General features: G+C 44.1%; 1 protein-coding gene and 1 long non-coding RNA gene across 9 annotated transcripts in view; one reads left to right on the forward strand and one right to left on the reverse strand.

The window, feature by feature from the left end:
* Nucleotides 1-261: 261 nt before the first annotated feature.
* Nucleotides 262-3,532, forward strand: LOC137471990 (uncharacterized). Of its 2 annotated transcripts, XR_010997948.1 has the most exons (4): nucleotides 262-466; nucleotides 2,344-2,520; nucleotides 2,923-3,027; nucleotides 3,354-3,532. It is a non-coding gene; the product is annotated as an uncharacterized lncRNA (long non-coding RNA). The 2 variants fall into 2 exon arrangements; XR_010997947.1 differs by having other exon boundaries at nucleotides 2,923-3,532.
* Nucleotides 3,533-4,634: 1,102 nt separating this feature from the next.
* The window catches only part of EVA1A (eva-1 homolog A, regulator of programmed cell death), a 201,514-nt gene continuing 182,512 nt past the window's right edge, over nucleotides 4,635-23,636 (reverse strand). For 4 of the 7 annotated variants that reach the window (XM_068183310.1, XM_068183312.1, XM_068183313.1 and 1 more), the window contains 3 exons: nucleotides 16,337-16,501; nucleotides 12,445-12,624; nucleotides 4,635-5,331 (listed from right to left, as the gene is read on the reverse strand). In XM_068183310.1, coding sequence (XP_068039411.1) covers nucleotides 4,961-5,331; nucleotides 12,445-12,624; nucleotides 16,337-16,501 — 716 coding nt within the window. In that variant the 3' untranslated portion in view covers nucleotides 4,635-4,960. Of the gene's footprint in view, nucleotides 5,332-12,444; nucleotides 12,628-16,336; nucleotides 16,502-23,636 lie in introns of all 7 variants that reach the window. The other 3 variants (XM_068183309.1, XM_068183311.1, XM_068183315.1) reach the window with 2 other exon arrangements.

Below are 23,636 nucleotides of genomic sequence, written 5' to 3' on the forward strand. Positions count from 1 at the left end.
GAACAAGGGAATGTATCTTATCCCTCCCCTCAGGAAACACAGACCTCCCAAGCAAAATAATAGGTCAGTTGCACTCGAGTTTGTTTTGAGGACAAAGCCATCCATCCCTCTGGAGAGACCTACCTGGGGAACTGACTGGCTCTCATGATATGAACAAATGTGCCCCCCTAGAGCATGCTTCCCAGAGCACCCATGGCACACACCCCTCCAAGCAGCTTCCATGGTCATGGTTCAGCCCTCACATCATTCCCAGTGACATCACCCCAGTGCCTCAGGCTCCCTGGTGCAATAATCCAAATGGTGACATTACATCACTGTCACTGGAACAGATCCATTCAGTGCCCAGCAACTGAAAACCCCCAAAGAAACTGATTTGCTTTAATATTTGTCTAAATACTACTAAACCACAACATCACTCAGAGTAAGAGAGCGCCTTCCGCTCAGGGGTGTAGGAAAGCACACAATGGTGAGCTGCCCTGTGAAGAAACAAAACCATTTCTGCCTTTTTGATAGGTTGTGTTTAACTGAGAGTCCTTGAGACAACCACAAAAAATAGAGGAAATTGTGTGAAGGAGCAAGCTGCACCACTTCTAATGAGTGTACAAGCAAAGGCAAGCAACACTGGGAATTATTTTTTGGGGTATCTAAGGACACTAAAAATTCAGATCAGATTATTAAAACTTCACTATGAAGAAACCTCCACAATGATTCTGAGCAGAAGAATTTCTGGGCCAGTCTTAGATGATTAATTGCTTGTGACACCTCCAGAAACTTGAGACACTCCATGCAGCACAAAAGGAAATTGAGATTCCCTGCAGCACCACAGGCATATGCTATACATCCTGGCAGTACCATGGCTCAGGGAGCTCATTTTATTTGTGTAGCCCCTGGAGTGCTGGGAAGGATGGCAGGCAAGGGGTTAAGTAGTGGCACTGTGGTTTCTGGAAGGGAAAGGCATGCCTCATTATCCAGCTGGAATTCATCGAGGATATGAACACCAGGGTGGACATGGGAAAGGCAGCAAACAGCATATTACTGAGATTTTCAGGGTACATTGAACACAGGTCCACAAAGGAGGTCAGTGCCAATGGCCGGATGGTGGCGGGAGGGAAAAATGGCCCTGGGAAGTCAGGGGCCATGGGAAGAGAGTAGGAGACCAGGGTGGGAGTCTGGCTGGAGCAACCTTCACTCTGCCACCCCTCCATGCACAGCCATGACTTCTGTAAGCAGCCCCATCTGCCACACCAGACAGGAGGATAATGAACATGCAGTCGAGGCTCTGAAAACCTGACCCATCGCTTCCATCTTCCCCCAGGAGAGCAACCCTCAGATTTCCAACCCATCACACTCATTTACTAAGCTAACATGGTACAACTGCATGGCTCTGTGGTTACTAATCCAAGTATCCTGCAGTTGCAAGAGGTGTGAAAGTGTCCAGCACAGGCACCTCCCTCCTCGAGGCTCACCTGCCCCAAGCCTCGGGCCCAGCAGACAGCGCATGGCAAATGCAATGCTGTCCTTTAAATATAATGTCATGTGCTTCCCCCTATGGTCAAGTCCAGGATTGCTCTGTTATCCCCTGTTATGAAATTCTAAAGTTAAACTGAGGCACAAAAAACAGGTCCACATGGAAAATGAATTCAGTATCTCTTTACCCAAAAGGTCAATGATTAGGAATTTCATGTAGGAAACAGGAAAAAATAATTTCAACTCCCTTATCTGTCCTGGGGAAAAAAGTGTTATTCTGGAAATAATATTTCACTTTAACGTAAAAAAATGAATTAAGCATGGAAGTAGGAGAGCAGAACTATGCATAACCTCCTACAAGAGGGATTCACAGTAGGCAGGTAGAAAAGCATTTGTTCTCTGCTCCCTGGCTCTATGAGTGTTTTAATATTTCACATGACACATTAAGCACAACACAGAAGGTGGAAACCAGACAAGTCCAAACCTCCATATGCTTAAGATATTCTTTTGCAGGGTAAGAAATACAGATTGACCCCATGCCCAGTGAATCCAGCACTTCCATTATCCAGGTGACTGGTTTTGCTCCATTGCTAGAGCTGTAGGCAAACAAACCACTGAACTCCTGCCCCACGAATTTTGATTGTGTTTTGTCCTTCAGACAAAATATTAAGGACTTCTGGGACAAATTGAGAAATAGTTACCCAATGACTTAAAGTCTTTTCCATAGCTCAAAGGATTGCAGTTTTTTTTTTTTTCTTTAGTCAGTTTTCTTAGAAATGCAAGTCCCTGAGACAAAACAGGAGCTAGAAAGTACATAAAGGTATTGCTCATGGTGTGAAGACAATGAGAGTACTTTTATTACATTTTTTTACCTAGGGCAAGGCTGTGATGGGCTTGTCTGCTAAACTCTGCTCCTTTTTATTTCAAACTTCATCTAGAAGATTTACAGCAGCACTAGCAATGCTAAAGGAGGACTGTTCATCCATTTGCAACTTGAGTTTGGCTGTGATTTACATTTGAAGCAGATATTTTAATCCCACAGTTGTGTATCAGGTATACTTAGATTTACCACAGTTGTTCTTTCCTCTGGTGAAAAAAAGTCATTTGGGAAAATCATACTCATAAATCTATTCATTTATAACATTTTTTAAATCAGTTTTGCAAGCTTTGTCCCAGGACAGAGCATTCCAAATCTGAAAACAGGCTGTCCTTGATTCACCAGGGTTGAGGGACTGTATCATTATAGGGGAAAACACATGGCCAACAGAACTGACCCTGCTGACCTCACCCTGTCTTTGCTCCTCAACACCCTCAGCAGAGTGTGTTCAACATTCCAGCTAAAGCACCTGGCAAAGCATCAGGCCTTGGGACCTGCCTCCTGCTTTATTTCTACATATTAGATGCAAAAATTACATTCCATTCCAACACTGAGCCTTTCCATTCAAATCTTCACAGGACCAGACCTAGAATCACTCCACAGTGCTCAAATTGCCTTCCCAGGTGAAGCCACCTCTCACCAGCCAGCCTGACCACAGACAGTGCCAGTGCCACCAGCTGCAGGTACTCAGCTTTGCTCTCACCCTGCAAGAGCCACGAAGAGTATTTGTGGGCACTCCCAATGCAGGTTTCCTCATCAAGGGGAAAGCCCCAGGGGCTCCAAAGAGTGCCAAGAAGGCCCCACGTGCCAGGGGTCTGTTCCACCATGCAGCTGTTTGGCACAGCACACGATCCCTTATAACATCCTCAGTTATCTTGTGGGCAGGTCCACCCATTTCCATTTCTCCTTAAAGCTTGGGAACAGCTCTGAATAGTCAGAGCCTTGGATCTTTATTTTCCTTGCAAACCCTTAAGATTCTGGAAATAATATTTCCATGCCCAAATGACAGAGGAGCAGACCTCAAAGCCATGCAGGATACAGCAGTGCTGTGCAGATGTGAGAAACAGCAAGTTCTTCAGCTGAGGTGATGTGAACTGCTGCTTGGGGAGTGAAGAGGGTGGTGAGATCCCATTAAAAACTCCAGGGGACAACTGAAGAAGCACTGAAATATTACACCTATTCTTCCACAGCCTTTTTTTTTTTTTTTTTTTTTTTTTTTTTTTTTAGTTCATGTAACATTTGCTTCTGGCCCAGGTATGATGGGAGTATGGGGAACAGACTCAAAGCATCATGAAATCACGTTGAGGTGACCCCTTGAGTAACCAACCTGTTGCTCAGCTCTCCTGCCCATGTGCACCACAGAAGTTGATAGATGGGCTGCAGCCAAAAAAAGAGGTGCTGCCAGTTCCCTGCATGCAGAAAACATCAGTCCTGATTGTATGCAGAGGTGTGCTACTCTTCCAAAGATCTCCCTCCAGCAACACCTATGCCAAAAGTGAGGATGCAAATTCAACTGTATTGAAGCAAACCAGAGTTTATTTAGCATTTATTACCCATTTTGTTGTCAGACAAAGCTTCTTCTGTGTTGGTTTTCCTCTGGTAAACACAGACTTTTTTTTAATTTTATTTTTTTAATAAAATATATAAAACATTGTGCATTGCTATCCATAGGAAAACCGTAGTTTAACAACAACAAAACAAAACAAAAAAATAATAAGGCACATTCCTGTGCAGCATCTTCAAATATATATATATATATATATATTTAAAACAAAAAGAAAACCTTTTTCAACCTCTTTGAGGTTGTTAACTTCTCACTAGTGACTGACACATCTCTTATATTACCAGAATTTCACTGTTGGAGATGGGTTGGGTTGTGTTTGACAGGGGCCAGCAGGGAGAGCAGACTCAAAAAAATAATAGGATTTTATCCCTGAGGTGTCAGTAAAAAAACTAAATGTTCCCATTGAAAAGGAAGATGAAAAGACAGCCATAAATAACTGAATACACTATGGCAAACATCCAAGCACCGAGATGATTTCACGATGGAAGAATCCCCCTCCCTCCCATCCCCCAGTTCTTAACAAGTCCTATTTGCTGTTGGGTTTTAATTAGACTAATCTCATGGCTTCTGAAGTCACAAGACAATCGGTCAGGATGCACAGCCCCTGCCCTCCCCAAATCATCTTTCCAGAGTTGTCATTTTGTTCATAATTCGCCCACAGTCCTCGGGAAAGGGAAACCAAAAAATCCTAAATGGAGACCAAATCCTGGAGAACCTCCCTGTCCAGCCACGAAAGGAGCACTCACACCACGGTGTGCCCAATGCCACATCCCACATGGGGGAGCTGCCATTGTCTCCTCCCTGCCTGCTACCTGGAAATGAAGTTGGCAATCACTTCTTTGAAACCAGAAAGTGTCCAGGAAGAGGAGTGGTACCAAAATGTCAGGGAGAGAGAGATGTGGAAAACTTCATGGCTGTCCATCCACACCTCTCCAGGTGGCACACCTGATGGGAAAAGGGGAGATGCCTGTGTTGTATCGTTCCCTCCCTCTCCCCTCTGAGGTGTGGGGCAGCCCCGGGGAGCAGGGCAGGAGTGCTGGAGCCCCCATGGCTCAGTAGTAGCGGTTGAGGCTCCTGGTGCCAGGAATGTCGGGCTGGCCGTTCATCCAGATCTCGCGGATGATGCGCTCCCGCTCTTCCAGGCGCTGCGCTCGCTCCAGCTCCTCCGCCGAGGTGAACACGTTCATGTTCAAAGTCCTCTCGAACCTGCGGTGCCTGCGGGCAGACAGGTCCGATGTGGTGTCCGAGTCATCGTCGCTGTCGCTGCTGTCGCTGTCGCTCTCCCGCTCCCGAGGAGGTTTTTTGGAGGAGGAGCGCTTGCAGTCCGTCCGGCAGGACACTCTAAGCACCAGGGCCAGCAGAGTCAGCACGAGTCCAATGCACACTCCGGACACAAAATACAGGGCAGCCCGCTCAGGGTTTTCTGCAAGGAGAAAGGAAATGATGGAGGAAAAGAACCCTTCAAAGAACAGAACACACACGGCCCCTCCGTGCACACACCGCAACAGTTTCGGGAGTGCACGAGTTTCCAGTGGCTGCTTTTACTTCCATGCCCTCCTGTCTCATCCCTCCAGGGCAATCAGGAATTTAAACTGTGGATTTGGATTTGCTACCAAGGCATTTGTCCACATGCAGAATGAGGGTTTGCTGCAGTTGTGTTTTGCAGTTGTCTGGAAGGGAAGGGAGCAGCCACAGAATTAAATCTGATTCCCACGGGGCTGCTGCACAGCCAGCTGCAAGTAAGTGCATCTTTGCTGTCGCATCCACTGCCTTCACACCAGGCATAAGGATGATTACAAAACTTTATATGCCCTGTGCGGTGGCCCAGCTGAAATGAGAGGCTTGGCAGCATGGCAAAAATGCACATTACTTATTCATAGACTTCATTTGCTTATCTAAGGCAAGAGTGCTGGCTCCCTGCCCAGACCACCAAAATATCTACCTGTGCTCCACAGGCAGAGCTGGAGTCAGTGTACCAACAGGATGAGTCCTGCACAGCCACATTTCTGAGGTGATATAACAAGACTCCAAAGGATCCACAATGCCTTTCAAACTAGGTCATCTTGTTTATGTACCGCCTCCTTTTTTTCCCCGTTTTTTTTTGGTTCGTGGGACTACTTAGATGTGTAATTATGATAAATGTTGTTACTGCCATTCCCCTGGGCTGAATCATCCTGGTTTACTGGTGCACTAAATGGGTAAAGGTGAACTGAGCAGAAGGGTCAAGGCCAGCTCTACTCTGCAGTGTCTGCTAGGAGTCTTAAACTCAAGGATGGAGTCAGTTCCTAAGATGAGTTTTATTCCCTTGAACCCAGAAATGGATCCATAACAGCTTCCGCCAGCCAAGATCCTGACATTCAGCCCCAAAAGATCTCTGTAGCTAAAAGGCTTCACTTCCCTGCACAGTGCTTTTAGAAGTGCCCTTTCCAGCCAATCTCCTAAAGCAAAGTTTGTCAAAGATGGACTGGAAACTACTTGGAGATGTTCAAAATGCAACAGGGCAAGACCCTGCTCTAATTTCAAAGCTGGCTCCAAATTAGAAGTTAGCCGTGTTCTGACCAGGGGATTGGACCTGGTGACCTGCAGAGGCCTCTTCCAACCTAAATTATTCTTTAAGTCTGTGGTCAGAGCCCAAACACTGGCTTGTGCTGTTCTAAGCAGTGTGTAGTTCAGTGCCTGGAGGTGCTTATGGAGCAGTTACAAAGATGAAATGCCTTTGTGCTCTTCTCTCCCAAATGAATCTCAAAGGTGACTGATGAGACAAGGTGGAAGGAGATGTCAAGATAGTCTGAAAATTGGCTAATAAATCATTAGACTGATCCAAGAGTGGTTGGTGTGGATGACATGGGGAAAAATCAGGCTGAAGACAGGACAAAGAAAGATGAGAAAAGTGCAGCAGATAAGTCCAAAAAAAAAATAAAGAGGTGGACCAGCCTCCTGCAAACTCAGCTCTAATGCAAAGAACAAGCAGGACACTGAACTGAATGTGCCAGTGGGCCCATGACAGGGAGGTTAGAACTGATGGTCTTTAGGTCTTTAGATGGTCTGTAAGGTATCTTCCACCAAACATCTCTATGAAATGCAGCAGTAGTTGGAAGATCAAGTAAGACCAAAGCCACAGGCTTTAAACTAAGATATTTTGACAAAAGCGAGACAGCACAATTCCAAAGGTAAAAGAGAAGAAACCAGAGCAGGCCAGGAGAGTGTGCCAATGGCCCCTGCAGCAGCCTGGCTGAATGAAATCCTGCCTCCATTGAAGGCAATGGCTGCTCTGAATTCAAGGGTCAGGACTCAAAACTGCAGCCTCCTTTGTGCAGTAAGAGGAAAATGCAAAAGCTGCTGCTGCCAATCCAGTCCTATGTGAACAGTAAAGAAAAAAATCAGGAAAAGCAGAATCCCTACCGGATAACACTTTTACCTCCATGTGGAATTCAACTGAGGACAGTAATCACCCAGCTCCTTTTGCAGGTAGCCCTAAGAAGGGCTCTGGGGACACCTGGATCATGGGAATGTGAGCAAATGAGCAGAACTGGGGTGTTTGTACTGGAAGGCACTGGGTGCAGTCTGCCTTGGCTCTGCCTGGCTGAGAGGATGCCATGAACACTTCCCCGAGCACCACATCCTGCACACATATGGGCTTGATTTGGTTGCATTAGTTCCACTGCTCGCTCCTTTAGAGCAGCTCATAAAAAAAACATAGATTGTATCCTCAGACACATGTGAATTATCTGCCCCCAATTTTGCCCTTGTCTTGCCTTTCCTTTCTCCTCCACATTCCTTTTTCTGTGCTACTGTATCCAGTTCATGAGCAATTTTACCTCCATTGCTACTTAAGCAACCATTTTTCTTCCCGCTTGTGCTCATCCGTACAGCCCTTCATGCAGTGCAAGAGCTGTAATTGAATTTTTGGGCTCCAGTGGCATTTATGAGCTCCTACAGCTACTCTGTCAACATCTGAGACACAGTCTGGACTTCCTCACGGAGATGTAACCCTGTGTTCAGCTGCAGTCTTGACATTTATCGTACATACAATCCACTTGCACAGCAGCATCTCCTTTTTATTTTTTTCCACAGCAGAAAGAGCAACTTAAGCTAAAAAACACAGGATCTGCGTTTTCTCACTTAAGGTAGTCAAGTCAGCAATACCCTAGATTTGGGGGTTTGGTGGCTGATCAGTGATTTTGAGAGCCTAACCCACTGCATGTTCTACTTGTAAAGACCAAAACCAGGCACCTTCTTCAGCAAATGGATGCTCAGCACCTTCCAAAAGCTTGAAGGTGGCCCAGATTCATCACACCAACAGTGAAGCTTCTCAAAACACTCATTATATTTGAAAAAAAGTTCTTTCAAAGTATATGGACATGAGTATCAGGAGTTAGCACAATTTTGATATGCATTCTTGTGTGCATATGTGTGTATACACTCATTAAAACATAGATTTTGACCACTGAAGCTTTTTCTTCCAATGCTGTAGAAGACAGCTCCAAGCTTCCAGCAGAACCCAGTTTCTGCCAATCTATTTGGCTGGGGCTATCTTTGTCCTTCCTTGTATTTCTCTCTCTGGATTGGAAGCATTAATAAAAATGTCACTGATTCAAGCCTAAAATTAGTCCATGCAGACAAAAGATATATGCTCTACATAACCCTCTCCACAAAATCCACCATTTTCTAGGCACTCAAACAGGACAAAAAAATTAAAAACACATTTTATTTTTCCAACCAAACCAGCAGAAATTATGGAGCTTGTTTCCTGAGGGCTAACAATCTGCTGGGAGCATCAGCCCTGACTGCCATTATTTCCCCAGGAAATGCCCCAGGCCAAAGCTGTTATTGCTATTATAATAAATTGTTTCAATAAATAAAAAACAATCTAGGCATTAATTCTGCTGGCTTCCTGTAATGGCTTCAAGCATTCTGAAACCTCAGTGGGGAAGAAAATTTCAGAGGGCCCCCAGTAAAAGGTTCAGCATTAAGCACAGCCAGACAAACAGTAGGAGCAATATCTTCTAGGGAATTTGCAGTCAGCCCCACAGGCTGCTGAAATCCCCTGGTAGAACAGAGGAAGCTCACCAGGAGCCTCTTATTAATAAGGCTAAGGCCAAGCAGTCTAAAACTTGGAATAATCTCCCCTGGGCTGTATTTTGGAAGCCCCTTGTTAATAACTTGGCAGCAAAGCTTTGCTTATGAAAGAATAAAAAAAGAATTTGTGGAGGTTTCCCTCCAACTGCTTCATCCTAAATGCAGTGACAAAACCAGGATAAGTCTCCTGTCCAAAAGGAGGCACTGGAAGAGCTCTGATACATTTTGAATGTATAATATTTATATAACCACAAGGGAAGTTTCTGGTCTTGCTGATAGTCTGTGACTGCAAAGACAGTTCCAGATGTCACTGAAACTGGTGAAGACTCTCCAAACACTCAGGAACAGGTCCACAACAAATAACAGATCTGAGGTTTGTAGGCAGAGAGAGCCTCTAATTAAAAAACTAATTCTATAAAGAAAATCAGTTTTCAAATAAAGGGTGTCTCTGTGTCTTTTGCAAGACTGAACTCTAAATAGATTGTTAGATCAGCTACTAATTTCATTCCTCATTGACATTATTCACATTATTTCCCTGTTTCTGAAGAAATAGGTTCTGGAATCTGGAATGAGACTGACACCTAAATGGCTCTGATATCTAACTATGATAGCTGCAAATCAGGCCTCTTTTGCTTCCTGCTGTGACTTTTACTATTCACTTGGCCATAGGAAGATTCCTATGGGAATATCAGTCCAAAAGATGGTGGAAATTAGCACAGAGGCTTTTGCTAATACTGGCACTTCTCTGTGCACTTCAAGACTCTGCATATGTGAGTGACTGAGTCTGCACACTCTTCACCTGCAGCTGCCTACCCAAAACTGCCATTTTGTGAAGAAAATGTGAACACCATTGAGCACAGAAGGGATTCCACTATTTTTGGATGCTCTCCCCAGGCTAAAAAACACCCCATTGCCAGGAGAGAGGAAAGGCAGTAGAGAGGATGATCATTTCAAGCCTGCAGTTTACCCATGAAATAGCAAAATTTCCCTGCAGTGGACCTGAGGGTACCCACCACCCTCTGCCCCAAGAGAAAAACCACTTTTTTATATTGCCCCTGCCTATTTACAATTTTCTTTTGCAAACTCCTATTCTGAGAGAACTCATCAGCACGGCAAAGCCCTGAATGCAGCACTTTCAGTCTGCAGAGAGCACATGAGGGACATTTTCAGTGTCATGGAACAGAGCAGTTCTTGCACTGCAGTTTCTCTTTGGCACCAGAGCTGTGGTCAGGAGCAGTGGGAAGATGTGTGACCCAGAACCAGCCCTCCCTGGCTGCTCAATACCCTGCCTCTCCTGAGCCACTATAATGGACCCTCTATGGACATCAGCTGTGACCTGAGCTGCCTTCAGGGCCCCAAACTCAGGCTGACACCAAAAAAAAAAAAAAAATCTAACTGTTCTGCTGTTCAAAATATGCACTATGGAGAGGGATGGCTTGGCAGTGCTCTAGTTTTATGCAAATTATATTTTACCCCTGTGACACAGTTTGTCTTTGAACTCATAAGCTAAAACATCTCCATACCCACATCTAACAAAATAAATCATGACAAATCCATCATTTCCACTAAAAGCAGAGGCTAAATTACAATAAAGATGGTTTAGGACATCTGCTGTTTCAATCCCCGGGTCTGTCATCAAATATTTTTATAATAAGTAACAAACTGGACATACAGTCACTGAGACTGAAACCCATCTAACGGCCATGGTGAGGGCCATGGAAACCAGCTGATCTTTAAGGGCTCTTCCAACCCAAAACATTCTATGGTTCCATGACACACTGGAAAACATAAGCAACAAAGTCCTGAACTCAGCACTTGAAACCAAAGTTTTGAGGTCTGAGTTTACCTATTTGACATCCAGTGGATATGAACACCACACAAGAAAACCACAACAAGGCAGGGCAGACAAATCCCACAGCAAAAGGACAGTTAAAGTTGTTTGTGCTGCAGTAAAATCTGGAGGCTCCTGGCAAGGCTGACATCTTGTGATGGGGATGAATCAAGACCTTGTGCCCTAAAACCAACATAGAGCCAAAGAGCTCTGGTGTGGTGAGTGGAAGAGAAGTCCATGGAGCATTGTCAGCTGCCCTGAATCACAGTCCCAACTATCCTGGACCATTAATCCTACAACTTTTTCTGCCCATTACTGTTCAGATGGGGAACACAATATTAACAGCATTTTGTTTTATAGTAGGGATGGGAAGGTAGGTATTCTCATGTAAAAAAATGGTAGCTGTAGGTAAGGGGGAAGAAGTGGGATAGACAGAAGACTCCTTTAAAGCTTGTTTGTTTAATTTGGAGATACCCATGGAGATACCATGGAGATACCCTTGGAGATACCCATGCAAGAGAACAAATCTATCCTACTCAGCTGTCTTCTGTGAAGAACACAGTACTAATTCCATTTAATCTGCCTGACTCTAAGGGCTGTCATGAAAAAATGCATCCTGATGACAGCTCTGGATGTGTAGAAGAGCAGAAATTTGTATAACCCTTCATGGTTCTTTTAGAAGAATCCTTCACTAAATAATATGCAGAAACACTCTCACTAATCTACTCAGTGGTTCCAAAGTGCAAAGCCCAAGTTAGCTGCTTCAAATCCAAATACTTGGATTAGCAGCATGGGGGCATCTCAGCAAGAGCAAGAGCATGGCACCAAGAATGCACACTGCTAAATGAATTAGCAAGACTGAATTAGCTGGCAGACATGAAAAAGTAGCTCACAAATACCGGAGTTTTAGTTAATATAGCCTTGAACACTTCCAGGAATGGGGCAGCCACAACCTCTCTGGGCCACCTGGGCCAGTGTCTCACCATCCTCACAGTAAAGAATTTCTTCCATATGTCTAATCTAAATTCACTGTCTTTCAGTTTAAAGGCTTTCCCCTGGTTCTCTGTCACTTTTCTTTCACCTTTTAAAGTGAATTTTTTTAGAAGACTGCTCCCCCATTACTTGAAAGATACACGTGGGTGAAAGGCACACTGTGATCCAAGGAAATTTTACTCTAAAGTAGATTTAAATATACAATTAAGTAGACTCTCAAGTTACTTCATCTTCACACTTCTACTGAAGATAAGCCAAATTCTCTTAAGCAGGGTAAAGATTTGAGTGTTGCTTATTTTCCAAATTACAGGACAACAAACTTGCCTCCCTAATGAGCCAAGCTTTGATCTCCAGGAAAATGAAGCATTAGGGAATAATACCACATGTAAGATTACATTGTGTTGAACTGCAGATGAGAGCAGACCCAGTGGAAAGCAGTGCACAATCATCTCTGTTATACACTGCCTGCTAGAGCTGCCCGGGTCAGGCCTTTCAAGGGAGAATTCACTGAGAGAAGAATGAAATACACAAACAGTTCAGAGAGGCAGATTTAGCCACAGGTAACTGTGAAAGGAGGGTCTACAAAAAGCTCACAGGAGCCCAGCGAGGTGTGAGCCACCAGACATACAGTACCTGTGATGAAGGCATAGGCTGCCAGGATGTTGCTGAGCAGGGCCATCTCTGTGCCGACGCCCACGGGCTCCATGCTGCTGCTGCTGCTGCTGAGCCCTGGCGGTTCTGTCTCATCCACAGGGAGCAGGAGGGGTGTGTTGTCTACAGGGTAGAAAGTGGCCGACCTCCCCTTCTTCTTCTCTGCTTTGACACAGAAAGGGAATGAGGAATGAGGAATGTAGAAGCTGACGCAGCCCTACCCTGCCTTATCCCCACCAGGTCATCATCTGTGTTCAGAAATCTGGAGCTGCTCGACAGGGAGTCACCCAAATTTGCCCCTTTTGAGGGGTAACTAAACCTTCTCAAGCAGCTTCAGCTGAGCACATACCCCATCTGTACCCAGGCATCATCATCTCTCCCCCATCTCATGCTCTTTTCATGTCAGCACTTAGACACACCCGCCTATGCAACAGCAAATGTACAATCAGGTTTCTTTTCTCTTATGTAAATCAAAGGAGCCTTTATCAACTCAGCTAAGCTTGTAAGGAAGACTGGAAAACACAGGCAGAGCCCACAGCCTTCTGCTGGTGTGGTGCTGTAGCGATCCATCCACACCTGGCAAACAGACATGCTTTCTCTCCAGCCTTCATGGGGAAGGGCAGACCTGAGTTTATGACTTCCTTCAGAAGCCTGCTTGTATTGTGTTTCACCCAGACACCATTTCCTCTCTGGAGAGGTGAGTGAACATGGGTTAATGATTTGATTTTATTTGTAGAAGACTAGAGCTAAGGAGGCAGTTCATTTCAGGAGGCTCAAAGAGACCCTTTCAGACCTTATCAGCTTGCTGTTGAGGGCTCCCCACACCTTGATCTGCAGGCAGACACCCCCACTACTCACAGAACAGTAATTGTTTTCAACACAGGAAAATGTCAGTGCAGAGGATCCAGCTCCATCACCCATGTGAGTTTTTAACTGTAGCTATCATAGATTTCCAGGCTCCCTTCTCTGGGTGTCTAGTTCTGGCCAAAAGCAAGTATCACTGTAAAATTACAGACTTGCACCTGGCTTCCACTTATCTGCAGGTATCAAATTCAGGACACTGCCATCTCCATCTCCAATGATGCCACCAGTGCCATGCAAACAAAAGCATTCTGTCAGGAGTGATGATGTGAGATGTCTTTGTTCCTTTGCTGCCTGATCCATCTCCTTTCCCTGCAAACTCAGCAGCATGAGACATCACGTTCAGCTTCCCGCTGTGGGTGCCAGGAAGCAGCTCAGCCCAAGGAAGCAGTAACAGAAAGTGAGGGGTGTCAAAGAGAACAGGTAATACTGGATGAAGAGGGACTGAGGGCAGGAATCTGTGTGCAGTGATGCCAACTCCTAATCTGCCTCAAGGAGAACCAGCAGGGATGGATGTCCAGGTGTCACTGTGAGGGACAGCTGTACCTCTGCCACTGAATAGCTGCACAGCCCTGGGAAAGCCACATGTTCAAGGTTACCACAGTGTTAATGACTGGACTTCAAGCAAAGTGTTTGAACATGAGTGCTTGGGTGTCATATCCCAAAGTGTAAAATATCCCAAGAGCTGTAGGAGAATAGAGGTTACTGCAGATCCCTTGTACAAAAGGGACAAAGGGACACAGAAGGTCCAAGGGCACATTTGGCAGAAAATCAATAGTAACATTTCAAAATTTTTTTTAGTTCAGATTTTTTTTTTTAATTCAGATTAACATGCCCTCTAATATCTCCTTTATCCTCCCTGTCTGGTAAATCTGCCTGTACAAGTTCTCAAATTTTTCCCTACTGCTGTTCCAAGGAAATCCACACATGCAGGGTAAATATTTAACTTCTAAAAATTGAACCTAAAACTTGGATATTTCAGAGCATCTCAAGTAGCACCATGCACCTAAATTAAGGCAAGAGAATCCTGCTATTAGTTGATGGATTGCAGAGAGTCATTCAGCTCTCCCCATAGCAGACACTTGAAGCTCAATGTATTTGCTCATACACAAACATCTAAGACGCCTCAGGGTCAGGAGGACATCCATGCAGAGTTGGCAGGTATAAGAAGGAATGCAGGGGAAATGCCCACCCTTCTAGAAGCAAGGTGAACACCCCAGGTCATCACAAATGACACATTTATATGGGGGGTAACTTAATCCTGCCTGAGATATCTCCTGACTGAGATCTGGCTCTGAACTAGTTAATGTAAGATTCCTTCAAAACCAAGGAAAATAAGGGGCACTACCAGGATATCTCACACATATTTCCTATGTCAGAGGGACACCATCTCTGTTGGGTGTAGAGCAGCCCTTGTAAACCATGTGCCACAACAGTGTCTTCAGGAGGCAGAGTAAGGGATAACTCCTCTCAAGATGTGAGATGTAAGAAGAATCCCTTTTTTTTTTTTTTGGTTTAACTTTTGACTTGTCAAATGAAAAGATGCAATCAAACATGTTTTTAAATTAATACTGGCCTGCATACACTAAACTCCAGCAAAGAGCACCACAAAACCACAGAACTGGTTTTATCATTGGCAGGATTGTACAAGCACAGACATGGAAGAGAGAAAATGACTGGACTTACGCAGGACTGAAATAACAAACACATACGATGTCACAAGGGCCATGTGTTGCTACACTGTGTGATTCCCTGGTCTGGCATTCCTTTCAGGATCATACAAAAAGATATTCCCTTTCCTCCTTGTTAGCTTTGAAGATTTTTCAATGCCTAATCAGCTCACTACTACTGGTTTTCTCCTCACCCCTTTTTCTTAGCTGTTGCCAGTCACTTGAATGGTTTCTCTGTGAGTTTACACCAAAGCTGAACAAAATTCTTTCAGCCAGCAGTAAATTTGCCCAACACCACAGTATAAGCACAGGAGAGGTTATTCATGATATCAGACTGATGTTAGCAAATAGTTTTAACAAAAGAAATAAAACAGGAAGGGAGAGTACAGAAATTTTCAAGTATTTTGTTATTTTTGAAACATTCTTCTAGGTTTTAATTTCAAAATGACATCTTTGTTTGAAAAGTGGTGCATATTTTGAAAGTGATTGAATAAACAATGTGAAAATTAAACAAAAGGTGTCATTCAGAGAAGTAAAATGTTTAGATGAGTGAAAATCAGTTCAGGATATTTTTCCTTGCCTAAAAGACTCTCCAGGATCACAATATTTATTTAGGGCTAACTTAAAACTCTTTTCCTTGACAGTTTTTCAGTAAGGCCTCCAAACTGACAAACCTGTTATTGCCAGTTCTTATTTGTGAATTGACAATCCAAGCTGTGGATTAACTTTGCCAGGAGTGTAGACAGAGACGAGCTCTACCCACACCCACCCTCAAGCTGAATCTCAGGGACCACAGACTGGGATTTTCAGTAGTGTTGCAAACCACCTCCTGCATATTGGGAAACAACAGAAAACCGCTAAGGAACCCAACACGTGCTCACCTGTGCTTTTCCTTTATTCATACACCACTCCTTCCTCCTACTCACCTATCCCTAGAGATGGCTAAGTTCTGACTTCATTCATATCTTTTCTCTTTGCATTTTATGAAAATCGCCTTGTATTTCAAAGCTCAGTTGAAAACTTCTCTGTCCCGTGAGGCAGATCTACTGTGTCTGCCCTGGTTTTTTTTCTTTGTCACTAGACAGGTCTGGAAAGTATTTCTGCAATGAGTTTGGACATGCATGGCCACGACTGCTATTCCAAAAACTCAGTGTTTCTTGAACAGTTTCTCAGTTCACTTTAGCCTGTCACTGAAGTCACATCTTGAAGCTGTCACAGCCCTTTCTGACTGTGCCTTGGATGGGATTTAGGAGCAATACAGAAATCCAGAAAAGAGGAGATGGAAAGGAACAGTTACCACAACACCGTTAGGTTTGGGCCAAAATCACAATGGTCACAGGTACCTGGGAGAGCTCGCTCTAAGCTGGAAGGAGAGATATCCGAAAGGAACACGCCGTCCCCTATAACATTGGGGTCAAACACTCTTGGCTGCAGTGGAAAATGTGGCTTCTGATTCCCTCGTTGATTGGTTGGTCTTGCCTGAGTTTCATGCAGAAGCTTCTTGGGAACTGAAAGAGAGGAGCAAGAAGAGCACAGTTGTTAGAGTGAGTTATTTCAGCTGGTCAGAATGAGAATTGTCACGTCATGCTACAGGCTCAGCTGATAGTTAATTATACCACGTGCAGCCCAGACAGACACTCATTTTCCACTATGATGAATACTTTCCAAATGCAGCACGGAGACATTCAACAAGAGAATGCTGGAAACCATAAAGTGATTAAGATACTGTTTATTTACAATTAAGCCTTGAGACTAGGCTAAGGATCAGATTCAGATGTTCTATTTAGACACTCAGAAACTGAAACAGAGCTTAGTAAACCAGGCTTTGGCCTCAGCTGTAGGCTTCAGAGCACTCCAGTTAGAGCTCTCTGTTCCTACCATGACAGCAGGCTGGACAGGATGCCCTACAGCAATGGGAGCTCTAGCTATGCCTGAAATCCTGCTTATCTCAGCCATCAAGCTGCTGGCTCAAGACTGAACATCAGAAGTTTCCATCCACTCCAGAGTCTCAAAACCAAACTCTAGAGGATGCTGCTCATGTGAAATCATAAAGCTTAAATAATCCATCACAAAAATAAATTCCTGCTATAAGAAACCCTCCCCACCCTGTGAGATCCAAAATCCACTGTTTCCCATTGAGTTTTAGGCTGTAAGATGGGAAAGGCCCATTCTCCATTCCCACCATCCTGAGGAACATGAAAACTCAGCTAATCCCTACTGCTCCCTCTTTTATCAGCCACAGCATGAGCAGTATGCAGGTGAAATGATGGGTTAATATGTGACAGATTTTCTGGACATCTCTGGTCTCTTCTTTGGACCAAAGCATGACCTAATAACAGGAGTGTTTTCTCCTCCTTACAAGGCCAGTTCTTCAGCTGTACAACGAGGTAAAGAAATCAAAGCTGGTGTAGCTACCTCAGTGTACACCCACTGAAGGTGAATCCACACAGTGAATTCACTAATTTCCCCTGTAGGGACAAAGAATGGAGTAATCTATGGAGCTGAACCAGTTCTGTTTCTCAGCCACAGCCAACACCTGAGGCTATTTCAGAGCAAAGTGCTTCTCCATACAAAGAGAAGAAATATGTATACAGGTCATTCTCTTTAGAAAGTAGAGGAATTGAGTGATGAAAAACAAAAATAAATTAAAATTTCCACAGGAGAAAGATTTATTTTTCCTGTCAGTGACTATACATTAATGCCTAGCAGACAACCAAGACTTCAGTGTGCTTAAGACACAGACTGCTGAGCACTAGGCACAGGTTTGGTAGACCCACATGAGCTTCAAGAGAAGATTTCTAGGATGCCCATTTCCCCTTTCTCCAAGTGTAACACCACCTTCCTCTCTCATTCCAAGCAGGCTGTCACCTCCCAGTGCCTCAGTTTCCTCAGGGCTCCACTTGGATCATGCTATCTCTCATCTCCACCCTTCACAGGGGCATGAAGAAGTGCAATTAAAAATGCAAAGCACTTTGAGATGCTTGGCAGAAGCTTGAAGGAGAACTTGGAAAGAGGCAGCTCTGGATCAGAAAGGAAATTCCTGCCTGCCCCCTGCAGCTAATCAGCTGCCAGACTGGAACAGGAGATTTAATCGCATCCATTAAATTTGCCTGCATCACCCACCACATTACTGGTGGGAGAAGTGATCCAACCACTTTGTTTACATAATGTTTGACTTACTGTCTTTGCTGAGGCAAAGAAAATTGTAACTAGATTTACAGACTGACCTCCTGTATTAGGCTGCCAGGACATCAGCACTGAAGTTCTTGCAATATTAGAAGAGTCATGCTAGGTCAGGAAACAGACAGAAAACCCCTCAGCTTCTGAATATCAAAGAGCTGGCACAGAGGTTTCTAGTGAAAACTGAACTGGCAACAGTTGGAAGGCAGCAAAAAAACACATCTCCTAGCAGGAACCAGACAGGAATGAGGGGGATACCTGTGCCAGGGAAATATCAGAAAGTCTGGAGAGGGGGTGGGTAGAACAGAGATAATCCTGCAAACCACAGCCAGGGAGAACTGCAGTTCTGGGTGCCAAATTTGAGGCACCCAAAAGGACGCATAGGGCTCAGCACCCTCCAAAAAGAAAGAGTCCTATTGCTGTATCTAAGACTGAGGACCTGATAAGTATGTAAAAGACATAGGACATTTTCCTTTATACACTTTTCACCCAAACTGCATCCCAGTAACCTGTTGATAGGTATCCAGTGAAGAAAATGAAGCAAAAAGCTTTCATGTTTCAGATTTACTCTTCTTCAAATATATCTCCTTTACCTCTCAGCATTCATGACCACCTCCAGGGCACAAGAAAGGCTGGATGAACCTGCATCTTTCATTAAAAAGTGACACTACCCAACACTACCCTACTGAAACATTTGAGAGAAGTAGGGGAAAGAAACACCATCATCTCTGGGTGTTCCTAAGCATGCCCAGAGAACTGAGATATGGCTTTCCCATCTTGGCATCTGTACCACCACCACTTGAATGCTACCTACAGGACCAGGGGAGGAGTCAGGTAAGGCAAAACATTGTTAAATCAGTCAGCAACTCGTCAACAGAATCCCAAGGAAGAGTAGAGATGGAGAAGTATTCAAGAAGCATTGATAGAGAGTATTATTGTCACAGCACCTTATGGAGTAGGGCTGTGCTGTTACCTCTTTGGGATGGCTGAGGACATAAGAACACTAGCTGGTAGTCATTTGGTGCCTTTAAACAGAGGTGGCTGTGAGGACAAAGAAAACAGAGGTGGCTGTGAGATTCCCAAAAGCAGGCACATGCTTAACAACTGTGACTAGCATACACTTTGGTACTTTCAAAAATTCCAAGAGGTGCTTTTATTCACATCAGCAACTAGAACCCTTTAAAATTCTGAAAGCAACTTAGAGCAGCACAGGTTGTCTAGAGCAGCACACGAACTTGGACTTTTCCATTTCAAGGGATCATTTTTCTCTGTGGACTCCATAAACATCTTGAGTACCTTTTGCCAGGAAAGGCCCATCTTTGCAAAGAGTACACAGAGAGATGGTATGCAGCAGGTCTGCTCTTTTTCTAGTTTATATGATGCTCAGCCAATACACAGCTTTCTTTTGATTTAGAAAGACTGTGAAATGGAAAGCATTTCTCAAGTGTAAAATACCTCACAATTTCTAGTTAGCTCCTATGTGGCAGCCAATTCCACAAGAAAGATTAAACATCTGGTTCCTTTGAAATGCCTTCCTTAAATTCTCCAGAGAGGAGTGCATCTGACACAAAGCATGGCATGAGTTGAAGCAAAGTGTCAAGGAAAGTTATTTATTATTAAAACCATCAGAAAGAAAGCACCAAGGATTTTAGTCTTATCTCAGTATCAAGCACAGAAATCCTGGCAGGGAAGGGTTGGCACTTGTCCTGCTCCATGCAATCGAGCAGAGAAGTTAAAGCAATTCAGTCAGCAGAATGAGTGATGGATCAAGAGGGGAAGAAACAGCTTCAATCAAAGTGTTCACACACCTCATAGTCAGGAACCCTGCACTTAAAAATGCACATGAGAAATGAGCTTGGATCATCCAGAAGAGAGGAGATGAGTTGCTCTGGGGGCCTCTAGGGACTTTCAGTTTCTCAGGGGGTAGCAGTCAGCATTGAGATGTGGGAATTTATCCAAATGATAAAATTCTACATCAACTTGGGCTGTGCATCTGAGAAGCACAGGCAGAGGTGTAACTTTTCAGATGGCAAGCCTTGCTCAGCCACTCACCCTGGGGTTCAACTCAAACATCACCACATGGATTCCATGTCAGCCAGGACTTCATCTGGAGACAAAGTGTCACCATCCCTGTGACACTCCATGAAGGTACCTGCAGAAGTTGGTTCTAGGTTATAAATCTACAAGGGACCTTTTGGATCAGCAAGTCCATTCCTCTTCCATTACAGGCTTTCAAGTCTTTACATAATCCCTCTGTGTCTGCTTTAAAAGCAATCTCAGCTCCCACTGCTCATCTGTCCGAATCAACATCGTGCTAGCAATAATTTATACCAGTTCCGAACCCAAGAGCTGCATTACCCATTTGCAATGAATTAATGGCACCAATCTCACAATGAAACCTCTCCTGAGCTGCCTGGCAGCCTCCCCCCACTGCAGAAACAGGGGTGAAGGAAAATCAAAACCAGAGTGTGCTCTCCAGGGGCAGAGCAGATCCATCAGAGTCGGTGGGAGCAGCCAGCAGGACAGTGTGAAAAAGCACATGCTGGTGCTGCTGACAGTATCCTTATTTGTACTCAGTGGAGATGCCTTCTGCTGGAATTTTCACACAAGCAGTTTCTTGTGTGGCCAGAAAATTCAGAGCTGATGAAAAGAAAAACTTACTGTGTCTACAAGCAGGAACATTCCGAATTGCAGTGCTAAGAGATGGAAAAGGCCAGTAAATACCTCACCACTGTTCTTTAATGGAAGAGAATCTCAGACTGTTTTGGGTTGGAACAAGACTACCTTGTTCCAACTCCCCTGCCCTGGGCAGGGAGACCTTCCACGAGACCAGGTTGCTCCAAGCCCCATCCAGCCTGGCCTTGGACACTGCCAGGGATGGGGCAGCCACAGCATCACTGGACAACCTCTGCTAGGGCCTCACCACCCTCACAGTCAAGAATTTCTTCCTAATACCCAATCTAAACCTATTCTTTTCAGTTTAAAGCCATTCCTCTTTGGGCTGTCATTACATGTCCATGTTTCTCTTCAGTTTTCTATTAGGCCCTCTTCACGTACGAAAAGACCATAATGAGATAAATTGCTGTGTTTCCTATGTTGATTTCTCTAGTTTTAAACACTCCAGTCCTGGGGGTTCAACCAATTGCTACAATATATTATTTTCAGAGGAATACTGCTCTTTCTGTGTAATTATTTTCCAGCGTTGCTGAGTGTTCCAATTTAACCACATATATTATTCCCCTAATCCAAACAGTTGATGCTATAGCCCCCATATTTTATGGGTAGGGAATTGGCTCAGGGACAGAGTTTTGAAAGTGTTTAAATATCAAAATTATTTGTCCAATCTCACAGAGGGAGTCTGTGCCAAAGAAAGGAAACAAGCTCAGCCTTGCACTCAAACCATTCCCTCTTTTTACTAATTTGATCATTTGGTGTTTTCTGATGCTTGTTCTGTCCTAAACAGGCTTAAAGACTTCCACTCCCAGGAAGTAATTATCCCCTGACCTCCATCTTCACTGGATATATACATCAGTCAACTGGAAGGGATCAATGAAAACTCAGTGTTTAAAACACACAGACAAGGGGCTTGTCATTTTCCAGTCCTCTGCTCTATATTCTCCTGTGCATTTGCTCCCAAAGCTCAGCATGATTAAAGCAAATCTGCAGGATCTTCAGCAAACTCTCCTGAGCATGCTTGAAGCAGAGTGCAATTTGAACAAAAACATTACTCCCTTACCAAGGAAAATTACAACCAAGCCTTTTATCTGGGCAGGTTGGGGCCAGGAACTGTTGGTGCTCAACATATTTTTAAAACAATAATAATAACTTTTAAAAAGCTCCTGTGAGTAAAAACCCAATATAAACTGTTTTTAGAGGTAGCATCTCTGAAGGATTCTTTTTTTTTGAGACTTAAAAATTCACAGCATTCAGCATGAAATAGGATCATTCATGATTCCAGGTTGTTAAAAGAAAGAATTCCTTAGTATACGTGTATATGGCTCTCTCAAACTGCAGAACTAACAGTGGGTTTTGTGCAGTAAAACCTAAATTCACTCAGCAGTCAGTCAACAATACCTATTAAAATAACGGATTTTGGCTGTGCCAGACCATTAAATATCACAGAACAGTCAGAGAGCAAGAAGGAAAAATCCCATAAAAAAGAAGACTCTGCACCTGGTGACAACAGTAACACCACTGTGTAGCTGGAAACATGGGGGTGGAAGATGATAATTTGATTAACAAAAGTAAATTGAGGCACAGCCTACCCCTTTGGCTTTATCCCAAGGGTCTCAGACATGACCAAGGAACAAGTTGAAACCTTTTCCAGCTATCCTTGCTCCATCTAGCTCAGGGCCTCACATGGAAAGAGGTTTTGCTGCTTCTCATGATCACGTGCTGTGTCAGATATCAAAAGCCTACCTTCAAGTCCTGCCCTGCCACCAGACATTCTGACAGGGGGGACATTTGGTCAGATAGGAGTAAAATCACCTGATTATAAGGAGATCATCAGATCCTGCGGCTCTCAAATGTCTCCATGGGCCTTGTAGAAGGCTGAGTGCACTTAACATCAGCTCTGTACCTTGGCTACAAAGGCATGTCGTACCTATATCCTATATTTTATTTTATTAATATATATTTATTAGTTATGTTATACCATGTCCTGTATTTTATTTAGAGTGAAGGTACAATACCATTTAAACAGGAAGTGTAAATTGTCCCAGGAGACAACAGGAAACATGAAGGGACTTTCTGCAACAGACCATAAGTCTGAAAGTTGGGATTTGATCAACAAACTGCCATGAAAAACCTTCACTCTCACAAAAATCCCCAAACACCAGATCAGAGATTTAATAAATGCAAGTGGTCCAGACCTCAGCTTCCATCTCCTTCAGTTATTTTGAAAAAAAACAACATTTTTTTCACCCAGCATGGATATAGGCTGCAATCCTGAAACCGAATGCAAAGCCCAAGAGCAAGAGGGAGTTCCTCAGCCTGCTGCAGGTGTGTTTTCCATGCACGGTGTTCCAAACCACCAATAACAAGGAAGTGACTCATGCCAGTTACAGTAAGGCCACTTCCAAGCACCATGCAGAAAGCAAGTGAGACTGTCTGGGAGACGAGCTCTGTCACAACCAAAGCCACCTACACCTCCCGGAGCTTACAGCCTGCACCAGGGCCCTCCCTCCAGACTCTGCCCAAAGCAGGAATCTGTCTGTTCTGCTGGTGTTTGAGGGTGGTGGGAAGTGGTACAAGCTGGGATGTCTAACACAACCCATAAAAACTTTCAGATCACTCTGCCAAGACTCCTCCTGAGACAGCCCAGATGCTTTGCCTTTTACTGTATCTCCTGGCAGCAGCCAGATACAGAAGTGTTGTGCAATAAGAATATAAATATAATACAGACAACCCTTTCTCTTATTTGCCCTGCACAGAAAAGGACATGCTTATCCTTTCCTCATGCAG

Source organism: Anomalospiza imberbis, chromosome 3 (genome assembly GCF_031753505.1).
Source record: "Anomalospiza imberbis isolate Cuckoo-Finch-1a 21T00152 chromosome 3, ASM3175350v1, whole genome shotgun sequence".
In the NCBI taxonomy this organism is placed as follows: Eukaryota; Metazoa; Chordata; class Aves; order Passeriformes; family Viduidae; genus Anomalospiza; species Anomalospiza imberbis.